General features: G+C 41.5%; 1 protein-coding gene across 1 annotated transcript; it reads left to right on the plus strand.

Annotated features, from left to right (window-relative positions):
* Positions 1-256: 256 nt before the first annotated feature.
* On the plus strand, positions 257-4,596 carry LOC306942641 (uncharacterized protein; the record flags this gene model as incomplete). The annotated part of the gene is made up of 4 exons (XM_079528649.1): positions 257-363; positions 1,155-1,226; positions 4,160-4,276; positions 4,477-4,596. The coding sequence occupies exons 1-4, from the start codon at positions 301-303 to the stop codon at positions 4,594-4,596; spliced, it is 372 nt and encodes a 123-aa protein (XP_079384775.1). The 5' UTR covers positions 257-300.
* Between the last annotated feature and the right edge of the window lie 13,565 nt (positions 4,597-18,161).

Raw genomic sequence — 18,161 nt, forward strand, 5'->3', positions numbered from 1 at the left:
GAAATAGGCTACATCGGGGCAGGGAGGAGAACAATAATGGACGTGTCTTTACGCAGACGGTTCCAGGTGGAGTGGGACTGATAACGGTTTCTAACGGCAGTGACATTGTCTGGTTATACAATCTTTAATATGTAAGTAAATGTATGATAACGAGGCTGGTCCTTGTCTGATGAAATGCAGTATAAAGAGAGAAGACACTGAGGTGGTTGGACACAAAGCACTGAGGAGCTTTTCATCACCGCCGACAAACAGCACATCTCGGAGGATTCATCCACCCAGCAGCAGCTTTTCTACATCAGCATGGAGAAGATCAGAGTGTTCGCCCTCCTGCTTCTGTGTGTGGCTCTGCTCACTGTCTGCAAGGTAAGAGATGATAATAATAATAATAATAATAATAATACTGACTGTGGTCTGCGAGGTAAGAGCTGCTGCAGAGCTCCTGAAACAACTACAAAGTTAAAGCTCCATATTCTGAGGTCTCTCCAGCTCTTTACTTAAACCTATACCTAAAATATAGTTTCAGGTGGGGAAATATAGTGAAGACAATAGTTTCTTCCAGTCAGGGGAAGATAGTTTACCTGATTTAAAATGTTTTGTGTTCCAGTTCAAATTGTTCCAGTTCCAATAGTTTATGCTCTATCCTGTATGAGTTCTCTCACCTGATTGGATACATTTGGTATCGTCACTGACAATGTATTTTCTGTTTACCAAAGAGCTGGAGACCATCACAATATAGAGCGATTTAACACTGTTACTGAACAAACGCTCTATAAGCAATAATCACTATCACAATATAGATCTATTTAACAGTTACTGAACAAATGCTCTATAGCAATGATTACTATTTAACACTCATGTTAACAAACTTTAACTTAATTACCATTGCCCCCTCATGGATACAGCAGGAAATCCAAGCAGAGCAGCAGGTGCTCTCATGCTTTTATTAGCATCAGAGCACCTGTTATAGAGTGGAGCGGTCATTATCAAGAAATAACACGCCGCTGAATTCAGCGATTGACCAATCAGAATCAAGCATTCAACCAAGCTATGTAATGAGCTCAGTGGACATAACATGATGTGGTAAACTGTGTGATAACAATGTTTGTCATAATAAAATGACAATGTCATATGATAAAAATGCCTTCTATTTACAGGCTGAAGAAGAGATGGAGATGGAAGGACAAGAAGACCACATGGCTTCTGTTGAGAAGAGAGCTCTTCCAGACGTAAGTCCCCCCTCCCTCCCTCCCTCCCTCCTCTAGGGGGCGTTGGGACTCGAACCCAGAACCGTCTGATTCACCAAGCGGGCCGTGCTCTACCCGCTGACCCAGTGCAGCACCTCATCAGACAGCAGTTATTTCTTGTGTGTTCAGTCACAGGGTGTGACAAGAGCTGCACTTCATTTACATGTCAAGTCCAGTGTGTCACAGTATGAACGGACACAGACCATTCCAGTTCTTCTACTGTAGTTACTGTTTGTTAACAGAACAGAAAAAAGCAGATCTCAGTTTGGGTTCTGGGCTAATTTCTCTTTTGCCTACGGAACTCGCCTATCGGCTCGGGAAGATTTAAAAAAATTGGGAAGAAAAAGAAAAGAGTATAGTGAATATTGTAATACCGCTTATTGATCTCCATGTCCAGCGTCACTCTCTCTGTGGACAGAACACTTACCTTTCATACTTCACTGATCGATTTACTCAATTCCTGTCCTTCACAGTTACTTTACTTGAGTATTTCCAATTTCCAATACTTTTACCTCTACTCCAGTTCGTCTTGGATCCAAATATTGTACTTTTACTCTACTCAAAACTTTAGTTACTATGTAGATTTTGATTATTATTACAAAACATAGCTGTTTGGTTAATTATGGGTGTGCGAGATTTGTACTCATAATGAGAAATTATATATTGGGTCAGATTGAGTGGAGATATAAGCAGCTCCTTTAGAGTGGGAGAGCTCAGGTCCCCACATTCCATTCTACAAACATCGGGGGTTTTACGGCCCTCTCCTGTTGGAAGACAGGCCATTATTGACTCCTTTCACAGGGCAGAGTCAACTCATTTAGAACATACAATAATGAAGTAACCAATCTTTAATTCCTCTTCAATTGTTTAAATGTGTTCTAAATAAACCTATTATTTATTGGGTTGGTAAAAAGCCTAAATGATAAATACCTGTAATAGTCTGACAGTTTAATCTAACCTAAAGTCAGATCTCCACACTGTCCTCTCACAGAGAGGGCAGAAGGGATGCATGGGTCAGTGGCATATGATTGGCTGAAAGTGTAGCATGAAGGTGGGACTTCAGTCAGGGCCCACTGTGACTATATGCTGTGGAGCACAAAGTGTAATTTAGATTCACCAATACCATCGAACGTGAACATGTCTAGGCAGAGACCAGCGGTAATGTATTTGCTATATATTATATGCTATAAAAAGATAATTGTGCATTATTCATAATCGATGTAATATGATGTTAGATTGTAACCAAGTGTTCTCTCTGTGTTCTTGTCTCCCGGTCATTGTTTAATTACCATTTAATTAATGATAAGGTAGATTTAAAACCACTTAATACTTAATCAATGTGCCACTTAATGTGCCACATGATACTGGACTAAGTCTGAGAGTCAACAATGACAAGCTAAGCGTACCATGATCTGGGACAGTCTTAGAGTGTTCAAATGATAGCTAGAATTCCTACCAACAGAGCAGATAGAACTGTACCAATAGGACTGTAATCCAGAATCCGGGATACTGTCATCTTGTGTTGGGGGAAGTTAGGGGAAGTGTGAACAGAACGTGTGAATGTATGATTGTAAGTGTTTAATTAATATGAATTAATAAAAACCCTATAAAATGCACGTTTGAGTTCATCAAATATAAGCCATCATTGGAGCATTTAGTTCACCTGTGCGTGTTAGTCACTTTAACTCTGCCTAGTGCAAGGGCTGGTCGGAGCCTCGGCACAACATCGCCAAATAACCGAACAATAGCCTACATTAACAACTTTAATTTCGGCCATTTGAAACTAGCTGATCTACAATCTCACAATGCGTCACGATGCGACACATTGTGAGCTTGTAGATCGGCTATTTTCAAAAGATTTCTATACCTTTGGGCACTTCTGCATAATGAGTGCTTTCCACATTTTGATGCCAATACTTTTATACTTTTACTCAAGTACATTTTGAATTCCAGACTTTTACACACCCGTGTGAACTGAGTGGTGCAACTCCGTGTGGGGGTCCCCAGTGGGTCCCCGGAACCTCCAGACCCACAGGGTCCCAGCCCGGTTCCGGCGAGCCTCCCTGCATCCGAAACGGTCGAGTTACCGTATGGGGGAATTAGCATTTAGCAGACACCTCTCTCTCTCTCTCTCTCTCTCTCTCATTAGCAGGCAACAGTATCTCTCTCTCTCTGTTTCTAGCACAATAGCGCCACTTTTGCCCCTACTGGTACTCTAAACATAGACAGGTACGTGGACATAGGGACATGTACGTGGAGATAGGGACATGTACGTGGACATAGGGACATGTACGTGGACATAGGGACAGGTACGTGGACATAGGGACATGTACGTGGACATAGGGACAGGTACGTGGAGATAGGGACATGTACGTGGACATAGGGACATGTACGTGGACATAGGGACAGGTACGTGGACATAGGGACATGTACGTGGACATAGGGACATGTACGTGGACATAGGGACATGTACGTGGACATAGGGACATGTACGTGGACATAGGGACATGTACGTGGACATAGGGACAGGTACGTGGACATAGGGACATTGCTGTTCCTTGGAGTGCATGGTTGCACCACTCAAAAAAAGGCGAGTACTGTTTCCACCACTGGCTGTCTCACTCCCCTGTCCTCTGAGGACACTGGCTGTCTCACTCCCCTGTCCTCTGAGGACACTGGCTGTCTCACTCCCCTGTCCTCTGAGGACAAAAACATAAACAAATAAAAGGGAAGAAGAGAGAGGCTTGTGGGGTAAGCAGATGAAGAAAGGAAAAGAAATAAGTTTGAGTGCTTTTACCACAGAACGTACAGGTAAAAGCTCTCAAACTTTCTTTCTTTTCCTGCCATGATATTGTAGTCATGATTCATGAATGTGAATCATAACAACATTGTGTGTGTCTCCGTGTCCTTCCCAGTGTTTGCCGGACGTTGCCTGTAATAAGCACAAGTGCAAATGTCCTGCGGAACATGACTGTGTCAATGACCCAAGTACCTGGTTTAAGAAGAAGGTTTGCCGGAGTGGACTTCCAGCAGTAAGTCCTTTTTCGTGCCTGTATATATGTACACAGACACACACACACACACACACACACACACACACATTCAACATCTGTATTTGCGTTCACATAACTAAAGGTCTTGAGAGTGTAAAATGAAACCATATATAGCATAGTGTACGTAATCATGAATGTATTAAAGTAACATGTTGTGGTTCTGTTTCATTCATCCTCAGTGTGCTCCCACCGCGGACTGTAAGAAGGGCGTCTGCAAATGCGAGGAGGGAAAGGACTGCGGGAATAACCCTCATGTCTCAGGCATTTCCAGCTTGTTTGCCCACATGGTGTGTGTGTAATGAGCACTGAAGTCCCAATGTCACTCCATCATTCATGGGTATGGCAGGATATGGGAGCTGCCATACCTTGGCCCCAGGGGAAAATTAAAATTAAAATCCATGAATGTCTCTTTGTCTATCTGTGTTGATTATTCTGTTATTAAATTACAGTAAAATAGGTACAAATGCAAATTTGAACAAAATGATCGTTTTCAAAAGGTACTATATTTGCCCACAACATGTATTTCCCCTATCTCAACAAATGATATATTCCAGGGGCGAGCATTAGCAGGCGCGCAATTTCAAGATTCTGTGATAGCTGCAGGGTCCCAATTCGTCCAAAATCAACAAGTTTTTGATTTTTGGCATGGTGTTAGATATGGTTATAAGGTTTTCAAAAACCATCGCAAACAAGTTGGGCTCGCCCCCTAGTGGTCTGTTTGCAATGAATCTAATATTAAAGTATATGGTTAAAAACCAAAATAATTGATAAGAGATTTTCCAATGGATTAGATTAATATTGGATATGCTAAATAACATATAAAAAATAAACTTCTGGAAAGGCATCATTTTCAAGATGGCGTCCACGATGGCTGCTGTGAGCTTAAAATGCCTATAAACTGGGATTTAATACATAGAAAATCATAACAATTATGCACTTGTTTTAGATTCTTGGCATGGTGTTAGGTATGGACATAAGGTTTTCAAAAAACATCGCAAACAAGTTGGGCTCGCCCCCTACTGGTCCGTTTGCAATGAATCCTATATGTTAAATAGGCCAGCATTGGCTTCATTGCAAACAGACCACTAGGGGGCGAGCCCAACTTGTTTGCGATGGTTTTTGAAAACATTATGCACATACCTAACATCATGCCAAATATCAAAAACTTGTCACCAAGTGCATAATTGATGTGATTTTTTACATTTTACATAGCATTTTGCAGCTATTGTGGACGCAATCTTGAAAAATGATGCCTTTCCAGAAGTTATTTTTTCCTACATTTTAGTATGTTATTTAGCATACCCAATACTAATAGAATCCATTGAAAGTTTTCTTTTATCCATTATTATGGTTTTTAACCATATACTGGCCCATTTAATATTAGATTCATTGCAAACGGACCACTAGGGGGCGAGCCCAACTTTTTTGCGATGGTTTTTGAAAACCTTATGCCCATACCTAACACCATGCCAAAAATCAAAAACTTGTCACCAAGTGCATAATTGTTATGATTTTCTATGTATTAAATCCCAGTTTATAGGCATTTTAAGCTCACGGCAGCCATCGTGGACGCCATCTTGAAAATGATGCCTTTCCAGAAGTTATTTTCACCCAACTTTTGAATATGTTATTTAGCATACCCAATACTAATAGGCTATAATCCATTGGACAATCTCTTTTATCAATGATTTTGATTTGTAACCATATACTGACCTGACCCATTTCATATTAGATTCATTGAAAAAGATCACTAAACCTTATAACCATACCTAACACCATGCCCAAAATCAAAAACTTGTCACCAAGTGCATGATTATAACGAATTGGGACCCAGCTATGAGGGAGAGAGAGTACGATTGTGTTTGCAGTCTGAGTACACGGTGTGCTGCTGTCGGCTAAAACCTACAATGAAAAGGACCACTACATCCCAGAAGACTGACAGTGAGTCAGTGACGAGTTTGTTTGCCTCGGAAACCCAGACATTTTTATTTAGTGAGACTTGATTTAATTGAGCCCCTGGAATCACCTGGATAGCCTCTAGCCCCCGGATAACAACACCACCACCACCAGCAGCGTACAGGTAAACATAGCCCCTCTCGGAACCCTCTGTAAAGTTTGTTTACACTACACTTTACATAGGGTCCCTTCACATTGGTCCCAAGCTAAATGGTATACAGACGGACTTAACTTCGGAAACGTCCGTGCTGCACTGTTTGAGTGGTCGTGATATGTTTCAAAAGAAGCATGCGTCTGCTATAGGAGACAACGGAAACCTCAACGAATTGTCTTTGTTTGACCGTTTTGGCTGGTCTGAAATTCTCTCTTCCTTCCTTCCTTGACTTCCTTATTGACATCCCATTGTACTGCCTCCAGCACCGGAACTGGCTAGCTGCGACAGAGCAGATCAGAGGCAGGAACGTAGGGACGCGCAGCTAGCCAACCTGGTGCTGGAGGCGGTACAATGGGATGTCAATAAGGAAGTCAAGGAAGGAAGGAAGAGAGAATTTCAGAGCTGCCAAAACGGTCAAGCAAAGATTAAAAATACTTAACGGCTTCTGTGCCAAAGGAAAATTCGTTGAGGCTTCTATTGAAACATATCACGACCACTCAAACAGCGCAGCACGGACGTTTCTGAAGTTAAGTCCGTCTGTATACCATTTAGCTTGGGTCCAATGGGAAGGGACCCTATGTAAAGTGAAGTGTAAACAAACTTTACAGAGGGTTCCGAGAGGGGCTAAGGTAAACAAATCTCCAGCTCCAGGCATGGAGGCCAAGGCCACCTGACGAAGACCCATAAGGGGTCGAAACGTTGTCATCCTTATACCAAATACAATTCCTGTGGGAGCTACAAACAGTGTGCGGACTACTTCTCCTTCTCCTGTACATATCCTTATGGAACCAGGGAGAGGGGGAAAAACACCACGAGAGTGACAGTGATCAGTCAAACATGTGTTCTCCGCAGTAAATAAATAATCTGTCTGTATGCGATCTGACCATTATTATTTTGATTACACTGTCATGCTCGTTTGAGGACAGGTAGAGAGCAGAGCATAGTAACGTTTGAGGTAACACACCAGTGAATCACTGATATCTGATATGTTTGATGTAGGCTATGTAATTTCCAGCAGAGCCACGCCCACGCTTCAAAATCACCACGTGTTAAAATAGGGAGGAATAAAGAGGGCGCTGTTTTTCCTTTATTGTTTGACGATGGGTTCTCAGATTGTGTTAGCAGAGACAGTGGTGACCCTGCTGATGTTCTACATCAAATAGAACCAGAACTAGAACCTACTGTACATGCCCACGCATGCATAGGCTACTAACATACACACAAATAGCCCTGTCTATAGTCCAGAAGACTATTTATCTCGTTTGGCCAGGGGGACTGAGAACAAAATGCATTTATTATCAGTTAGAATGAACACATGTTTTGCATATATTTTCCAGTGCCAGGAACCCCCCTGAAGATAATGGAGAGGTGAGTATTATGATTATTTAGGATTCTTCATTGTTCTTTGCTCTGGTGTAACGTGTGCGCTATTGTGATGTTTTCACTCTGCATTCATTGTTTTCGTGTTGTTTTGAATGAAAATGTGTTTGACGAGGATCTTCCATGGCCAAATCCCTCTTGAAAAGGGTTAGTGTGTGTATTAATCCACATTGGCACTCTTTTTTTTTGTTTTTTTGTATTTTATCTATGTTAAAATGTCAGTTTAGTTACCGTAGCAGCTTTCAGTTTAGATAATTGTAAACTGTGTCTCCTGCTGCTGCTGTTGGATGCGTTTGTGTTCATGGTAACCAATGGGAGCTTCCTCTACTACACACAACACATTGTGGAGAGAACATTCTTCATTTTCAGGACTTTTGTCTTTATTTCACAAGGTACAAACATTACATTATATCATCAATTCAACTGTTTAAAACTGTATGAATAGTTAAGTCACAACTGTCGACTTTACAGTAATGAAGGCACATTCAGTTCCAATGCGCTTTTGAAATCAATGGACTTTGAATGGGTTTCATGCCTTCATAATGGACTACAGTAGACCAACTTCAATGAGGTGTTCATCAAACAATAGAGATAAGTAACACAAAGAAAATGATACAATACAAGTTGCTTAACTGTGATTTAAAAAAGATCTTTAAATCTTTAAAAAAAAATCAAAGAACAAAAACATGGTAATATATCAAATAGGGGAGAACGGGGTAAGATGAGCCAGCGTTTAAATTGAACCACCCCCTTTATCTAGAAAACTAGAAACCTGTGTTGCCATGTGACCTTAAATCTAGTAAGCATCCATAATTTACACCTGGCTGTGAAGTTGGGAAGCACATGGGGAAAGTAGAAAACATTCTTTTACACAAAAAACTGTTTTTGTCGGTCAAAGTAAAATTTTGGACACATCATGTAAAATGACTGTTATACAAAGCAAAATGTACCTAGGTCTAAAATGTAATATCATACACGTTGATGATTTGCCAATGGATAGAACCATGTGAATCATTTAGCAATGAAATTGTCTGAAGTAGCTTGTCTAGTCTGTCTAGTCATTGTTTTCTAAAATGGTGGCTATGGGTAAGATGAGCCAATGTCCGGAGGTAAATTGAGTCAATGGGAATCACTATTCATATTTTTTTATTAAGTCTTTGCTACTCAAATTATACTGAATGACCTTTAATTTGCATGTACATACTCATTTAAGAGAAGTTTGCAATATTGTATTAACAATATTGCAAATATAAGGTTCTAAATAACAAACTTTATTTAATTGTCTTAATATTGTTTAAATAATAAATAAACAAATAAGACTATTTGAAAAAGGAAAACTGTTATTATATTATTATTGATAAGTTAATACATTATCTGTTCAAGTTTAAGCTTTTAACATTAAAATATCATGTGGTTCGACTTGCCCCTCGACTTGGATCAACTTACCCCTTACCTGGGGCAAATTGAGCCACATGACCACTTTTTTAAAAAAAAGGTCATATTTTCATGGCCCTTTGTCATAGATGCTTACTCATCATTTCAATTGATAGAAGACATCCTGAAATATGGGTAGATCATTAGATTTTACTGCCATCTCATTTTGCCTTGCTTCCAGGACAACTTAAGCAAAAAGTGGTTCATCTTACCCCGTTCTCCCCTACATAAAAATTGTTATCATGAATCATACGTAAGCAAACAACCTAACTATATCTATATGAAGCTATGCGTATACAATATGCTACTGTATGTCTACATAAAATGCTATCTAAGTTACATAAGTTGAGATATGCAAAGGAACAATAACCTCCTATTTACACTATGGCTTACTGCTCATAACAAACACTGTTCTGTAAAAAATATATAAACAAAACACAAAGCAAAAAATGGAGGGTTTACACATTAGCTTGAATGACAATGCAAGATTATTCATAGTAATACCCTAATCGCATAAAATATGTAAAAGTAACAATCGTATAGCAACCACTGACTATAGCCCTTCATCAAGTTGACTATTTTAATTATCCTACACAACTATTTAAGTGTTGCTGCTTGGAATATTAATTCTCGGGGCATGGTCCCATAATAAACCACAGAGAGCATCCTGACTGGATGCGTCACTGCCTACATAGGCGGCGGTTGAGCCTGACGTTTGGGACGGCTAATATTTGTAGTATTATACAGCGCCAGCATGGATGACTGACATTCAATGAATTGATTTAACCATGCCCCCATAACAAGCTAAATAACAACGCAACAAGGCTTCAGTTTCAAAATCACATCTTCTGTCTGTCCTCGTTTAGCTTTGGTCTGTGTGGACTGGGAGGAATTATTTCTATTTACAACCACAAACATCAGGTAAAGTACAGTTCTTCCGTCTGTCTGTTCCCTTTTTCCCCTTTTTCTCCCCAATTTACTCATTATGCCAATGTATTGGCACATTTCTGTACATTGTCACAAGCTCACCTGGAGCTCCTACCGGGAGGATGTAGAGCCTTCATCTTACTCCTCTCACCCAACACTCCCTGCTGACAGGAAGGAATACTCTGTAGAATTATGTGCAGTGACTATATATATATATCACCCTCTCCGCCCGGCTTCTCTACCCCGAACATGGGCCAAATGTGTTTGTGTAGATGCTCGACAAAGACAGATGCATTGTGGTGGAATCGAACCCCCCCAGACTACGCAATGGTGGGCACACCTACTTTACTGTGCCACCCGAACGTCTCAAGTGTCTATGGGGCCTGGACTACTGTCTCAGCACTGGGTCCAGCTTCAACAACTACTTGTTGATCTATCTCTTCATAGTCTTCTTCCTCTTCACTGGGGTCAGATTCAACAACTACTTGTTCATCTATCACTTCATACTCGAGGCCAGATTCAGAATCAGAACCAACAACATTATAATACTCACCGCGTGGCTCTGCTGGAAATTACATAGCCTACATCAAACATATCAGATATCAGTGATTCACTGGTGTGTTACCTCAAACGTTACTATGCTCTGCTCTCTACCTGTCCTCAAACGAGCATGACAGTGTAATCAAAATAATAATGGTCAGATCGCATACAGACAGATTATTTATTTACTGCGGAGAACACATGTTTGACTGATCACTGTCACTCTCGTGGTGTTTTTCCCCCTCTCCCTAGTTCCATAAGGATATGTACAGGAGAAGGAGAAGTAGTCCGCACACTGTTTGTAGCTCCCACAGGAATTGTATTTGGTATAAGGATGACAACGTTTCGACCCCTTATGGGTCTTCGTCAGGTGGCCTTGGCCTCCATGCCTGGAGCTGGAGATTGGTTTACCTTAGCCCCTCTCGGAACCCTCTGTAAAGTTTGTTTACACTTCACTTTACATAGGGTCCCTTCCCATTGGACCCAAGCTAAATGGTATACAGACGGACTTAACTTCAGAAACGTCCGTGCTGCGCTGTTTGAGTGGTCGTGATATGTTTCAATAGAAGCCTCAACGAATTTGGCGCAGAAGCCGTTAAGTATTTTTAATCTTTGCTTGACCGTTTTGGCAGCTCTGAAATTCTCTCTTCCTTCCTTCCTTGACCTCTTTATTGACATCCCATTGTACCGCCTCCAGCACCAGGTTGGCTAGCTGCGCGTCCCTACGTTCCTGCCTCTGATCTGCTCTGTCGCAGCTAGCCAGTTCCGCTGCTGGAGGCGGTACAATGGGATGTCAATAAGGAAGTCAAGGAAGGAAGGAAGAGAGAATTTCAGACCAGCCAAAACGGTCAAACAAAGACAATTCGTTGAGGTTTCCGTTGTCTCCTATAGCAGACGCATGCTTCTTTTGAAACATATCACGACCACTCAAACAGTGCAGCACGGACGTTTCCGAAGTTAAGTCCGTCTGTAAACCATATAGCTTGGGACCAATGGGAAGGGACCCTATGTAAAGTGTAGTGTAAACAAACTTTACAGAGGGTTCCGAGAGGGGCTATGTTTACCTGTACGCTGCTGGTGGTGGTGGTGTTGTTATCCGGGGGCTAGAGGCTATCCAGGTGATTCCAGGGGCTCAATTAAATCAAGTCTCACTAAATAAAAATGTCTGGGTTTCCGAGGCAAACAAACTCGTCACTGACTCACTGTCAGTCTTCTGGGATGTAGTGGTCCTTTTCATTGTAGGTTTTAGCCGACAGCAGCACACCGTGTACTCAGACTGCAAACACAATCGTACTCTCTCTCCCTCATAGCTGGGTCCCAATTCGTTATAATCATGCACTTGGTGACAAGTTTTTGATTTTGGGCATGGTGTTAGGTATGGTTATAAGGTTTTCAAAAACCATCGCAAACGAGTTGGGCTCGCCCCCCTAGTGATCTTTTTCAATGAATCTAATATGAAATGGGTCAGGTCAGTATATGGTTACAAATCAAAATCATTGATAAAAGAGATTGTCCAATGGATTATAGCCTATTAGTATTGGGTATGCTAAATAACATATTAAAAAGTTGGGTGAAAATAACTTCTGGAAAGGCATCATTTTCAAGATGGCGTCCACGATGGCTGCCGTGAGCTTAAAATGCCTATAAGCTGGGATTTAATACATAGAAAATCATAACAATTATGCACTTGGTGACAAGTTTTAGATTTTTGGCATGGTGTTAGGTATGGGCATAAGGTTTTCAAAAACCATCGCAAACGAGTTGGGCTCGCCCCCTAGTGGTCCGTTTGCAATGAATCTAATATTAAATGGGCCAGTATATGGTTAAAAACCATAATAATGGATAAAAGAAAACTTTCAATGGATTCTATTAGTATTGGGTATGCTAAATAACATACTAAAAATATAGGAAAAAATTACTTCTGGAAAGGCATCATTTTCAAGATTGCGTCCACAATAGCTGCAAAATGCTATGTAAAATGTAAAAAATCACATCAATTATGCACTTGGTGACAAGTTTTTGATATTTGGCATGAAGTTAGGTATGTGCATAATGTTTTAAAAAACCATCGCAAAAAAGTTGGGCTTGCCCCCTAGTGGTCTGTTTGCAATGCTGGCCTATTTAACATATAGGATTCATTGCAAAGTTTATTTTTCATATGTTATTTAGCATATCCAATATTAATATAATCCATTGGAAAATCTCTTATCAATTATTTTGGTTTTTAACCATATACTTTAATATTAGATTCATTGCAAACAGACCACTAGGGGGCGAGCCCAACTTGTTTGCGATGGTTTTTGAAAACCTTATAACCATATCTAACACCATGCCAAAAATCAAAAACTTGTTGATTTTGGACGAATTGGGACCCTGCAGCTATCATAGAATCTTGAAATTGCGCGCCTGCTAATGCTCGCCCCTGGAATATATCATTTGTTGAGATAGGGGAAATACATGTTGTGGGCAAATATAGTACCTTGTGAAAACGATCATTTTGTTCAAATTTGCATTTGTACCTATTTTACTGTAATTTAATAACAGAATAATCAACACAGATAGACAAAGAGACATTCATGGATTTTAATTTTAATTTTCTTTTTCTAATTTTCTTTTCTAATTTTTTTAATTTTAATTTAAATTTTCCCCTAGGGCCAAGGTATGGCAGCTCCCATATCCTGCCATACCCAATTGACGCCCCTGGTGGCAGTTATGAATGATGGAGTGACATTGGGACTTCAGTGCTCATTACACACACACCTTGTTGGCAAATAAGCTGGAAATGCCTGAGGCATGAGGGTTATTCCCGCAGTCCTTTCCCTCCTCGCATTTGCAGAGGCCCTTCTTACAGTCCGCGGTGGGAGCACACTGAGGATGAATGAAACAGAACCACAACATGTTACTTTATTACATTCATGATTACGTACACTATATGCTATATATGGTTTCATTTTACACTCTCAAGACCTCTTTAGTTATGTGAACGCAAATACAGATGTTGAATGTGTGTGTGTGTCTGTGTACATATGCTATATGTACAGGCACGAAAAAGGACTTACTGCTGGAAGTCCACTCCGGCAAACCTTCTTCTTAAAAAAGGTACTTGGGTCATTGACACAGTCATGTTCCTCAGGACATTTGCACTTGTGCTTATTACAGGCAACGTCCGGCAAACACTGGGAAGGAGTCGGACACAGAGACAAACACAATGTTGTTATGATTCACATTCATGAATCATGACTACAATATCATGGCAGGAAAAGAAAGAAAGTTTGAGCGCTTTTACCTGTACGTTCTGTGGTAAAAGCACTCAAACTTCTTTATTTTCCTTTCTTCATCTGCTTACCCCACAAGCCTCTCTCTTCTTCCCTTATATTTGTTTATGTTTTTGTCCTCAGAGGACAGGCTGTCCTCTGAGGACAGGGGACAGGGGAGTGAGACAGCCAGTGGTGCAACCATGCACTCCAAGGAACAGCAATGTCCCTATGTCCACGTACCTGTCCCTATGTCCACGTACATGTCCCTATGTCCACGTACATGTCCCTATGTCCACGTACATGTCCCTATGTCCACGTACATGTCTATGTTTAGAGTACCAGTAGGGGCAAAAGTGGCGCTATTGTGCTAGAAACAGAGAGAGAGAAATACTGTTGCCTGCTAATGAGAGAGAGAGAGAGAGAGAGAGAGAGGTGTCTGCTAAATGCTAATTCCCCCATACGGTAACTCGACCGTTTCGGACGCGGCGCGGCTCGCCGGAACCGGGCTGGGACCCTGTGGGTCTGGAAGTTCCGGGGACCCACTGGGGACCCCCACACGGAGTTGCACCACTCAGTTCACACGGGTGTGATTTTCTTATTTTGCAATACTACTCAAGTAAAAGTCTAGAATTCAAAATGTACTTGAGTAAAAGTATAAAAGTATTGGCATCAAAATGTGGAAAGCACTCATTATGCAGAAGTGCCCAAAGGTATAGAAATCTTTTGAAAATAGCCGATCTACAAGCTCACAATGTGTCGCATCGCATTGTGAGATTGTAGATCAGCTAGTTTCAAATGGCCGAAATTAAAGTTGTTAATGTAGGCTATGTTTTGTAATAATAATCAAAATCTACATAGTAACTAAAGTTTTGAGTGGAGTAAAAGTACAATATTTGGATCCAAGACGTACTGGAGTAGAGGTAAAAGTATTGGAAATTGGAAATACTCAAGTAAAGTAACTGTGAAGGACAGGAATTGAGTAAATCAATCAGTGAAGTATGAAAGGTAAGTGTTCTGTCCACAGAGAGAGTGACGCTGGACATGGAGATCAATAAGCGGTATTACAATATTCACTATACTCTTTTCTTTTTCTTCCCAATTTTTTTAAATCTTCCCGAGCCGATAGGCGAGTTCCGTAGGCAAAAGAGAAATTAGCCCAGAACCAAAACTGAGATCTGCTTTTTTCTGTTCTGTTAACAAACAGTAACTACAGTAGAAGAACTGGAATGGTCTGTGTCCGTTCATACTGTGACACACTGGACTTGACATGTAAATGAAGTGCAGCTCTTGTCACACCCTGTGACTGAACACACAAGAAATAACTGCTGTCTGATGAGGTGCTGCACTGGGTCAGCGGGTAGAGCACGGCCCGCTTGGTGAATCAGACGGTTCTGGGTTCGAGTCCCAACCCCCCCCCTAGAGGAGGGAGGGAGGGAGGGAGGGGGGACTTACGTCTGGAAGAGCTCTCTTCTCAACAGAAGCCATGTGGTCTTCTTGTCCTTCCATCTCCATCTCTTCTTCAGCCTGTAAATAGAAGGCATTTTTATCATATGACATTGTCATTTTATTATGACAAACATTGTTATCACACAGTTTACCACATCATGTTATGTCCACTGAGCTCATTACATAGCTTGGTTGAATGCTTGATTCTGATTGGTCAATCGCTGAATTCAGCGGCGTGTTATTTCTTGATAATGACCGCTCCACTCTATAACAGGTGCTCTGATGCTAATAAAAGCATGAGAGCACCTGCTGCTCTGCTTGGATTTCCTGCTGTATCCATGAGGGGGCAATGGTAATTAAGTTAAAGTTTGTTAACATGAGTGTTAAATAGTAATCATTGCTATAGAGCATTTGTTCAGTAACTGTTAAATAGATCTATATTGTGATAGTGATTATTGCTTATAGAGTGTTTGTTCAGTATATTGTGATGGTCTCCAGCTCTTTGGTAAACAGAAAATACAGTGACGATACCAAATGTATCCAATCAGGTGAGAGAACTCATACAGGATAGAGCTGGTGGGACGCTTGTTTTACAGCGCCGGCTACTACCTACCTCAAACCCTAACCCTATTTATCCCTTTTTTTGCGACCAAAGGTTGCAGTTAACTATGAAACCTTGCGTTTTCAGGCGTCTTACTGGTATTGTACACCGTCTTTATCGTTGATTAGTCACCTTTACAACGAGGTACAGCTTGTATAAGGACCAGACATTTGTGGAATGAGCAACACAGCTAAGCGTGTGGGGGTAGCGCCTTCGGGCATCTGGTTAGGATGCCTCTTGGGCGCCTCCCTAGGGAGGTCCTCGACGCACGTCCCACTGGGAGGAGACCCCGGGGCAGACCAAGGTGCAGTTGGAGGAAACACATCGACTCACTGGCCTTGGAACGTCTCGGAATCCCCCAGGAGGAAGTCACTAATGTTGCTCTGGAGAGTGAAGTCTGGAGCACTCTGGTGTAGCTGTTGCCCCCGCGACCCTACTACGGATAAGCGGTTCGATGGATGGATGGATGGATGGCAAATGGCTGGTATTCACCCTTGCTTTGAGTTGCCAAGCCTTAGTGGATCGAATGATTGCACTCTCCCACAGTAATAAGGACAAAAACAACACATAGTGGCTATTTTTACACTTTATACATTTTACACTCAATGTTAGGGAACTAAAGTGTGGAATATCCACAACAGCTTGGCATGGTATGGGGCCGTATCTCTCTCTCACAGGCAAAACAGAACTTGTCACTGATGAAGGCAATCTCTATGCAATGAAAATGCTGGAGCCCAGTGGCAATCCCATATCTTCAGAATCAGGGATCGGCTAACACTCACCCCCCACAGAGCCATGCGGGATCATCACAGAGTACTCAGTACTGCTGTGAGTGCAGACCTCAACCTTACCCAATTGAACACTTGTGGGATCAGCTTGGGCATGCTGTATACGTGCTAGCAGCTAGAGTGACCAAAACAAAACCACATTGGCTGACTTGAAACAAATCCTGGTTGAGGAATGGGATACCATCCCAAAATGTGGTTAGGTTGGTGACCAGCATGAGGAGGAGGTGCCAAGCTGTTGTGGCTGTGTATGGATCTTCCACATGCTATACTGAGTTCCCGAACACTGAGTTTAAAATTAATAAAGTGTAAACATGGCCAGTATGTGTTTTTTATTTATTATTATTTTTCCTTATTACTGTAGGAGAGAGGAATCATCCAATCAACTAAGCAACTCAAAGCAAGGGGTAAATAACAAGCATTTGCCAATTTGGCAAAATGTTTGGGGGCACTACCCACACATTTAGCTGTGTTGCTCAATCCACAAATGCCTGGTCCTTATAGGCTGTACCTCACTGTAAAGGGAGCTAATCAACGCTACACAAATATATATCAAATTCTATAGTCTACCAATTTTTATATTATTAAAGGGGAGTAATAATCGACAAAAGTTAAGTTTTCAAACCTTTTGCGAGGAGTTTAGTATGGTTTGTTGATTACATTTGATTTTTCTTTTCATTTTGTTTACTTTTTTAAAAAGGTCTTAAAAGTCCTTCAATTCACGGTTGTCTGTGGACCCCCAAACATTATATGGGGACCCTCTAGGGGGTTCCAACCCACATGTTGAGAACCACAGGGCGACTGTGGCTCAGGAGGTAGAGCAGGTCATCCAATGATCCATGGGTCGGCGGTTCGAATCCCGGCTCCTCCTGTCTACATGTCGAAGTGTCCTTGGGCAAGACACTGAACCTAGTGACTGCGATAGCGATGAGTCACGACATGAACTATGAGGCGCAAACAGGCACCGGAAGCACAAATGAGTCCTCAATGTTAAACCCCAGACACGCAGGGTTTCCTCGTGCTAAATGCAAGGGGCCCGACTGCAGTTCCAGTTCCATCTCTGACCACTAGTACGTCTCGCGGCTTCAACATTGGCCAGCACAGAGCCTAGTCGCTGTGCATGGTGGGCTTTAGACTGGATAAGGCTTTCCACAGCTATCCCACAACACAGCAAGGACTGTCTGCAGTGCACATCAGAGCAGAAGTTCTCAATGTTTTAACCATAATACAACTAAATATACAGTAACTAAACACAAATCTCACTTGAATTAATTGGATTGCAATCATTTACAACAAAAAAAAGAAAGCCAGGGGGCCCCCGGGCTGCAGCCCACCCTAGCCCAATGGTAAATCCGGCACATGGCAGGTTAAAACTATAGCCATT

This window comes from Electrona antarctica, assembly GCF_951216825.1.
Source record: "Electrona antarctica genome assembly, chromosome: 18".
Taxonomy (NCBI): Eukaryota; Metazoa; Chordata; class Actinopteri; order Myctophiformes; family Myctophidae; genus Electrona; species Electrona antarctica.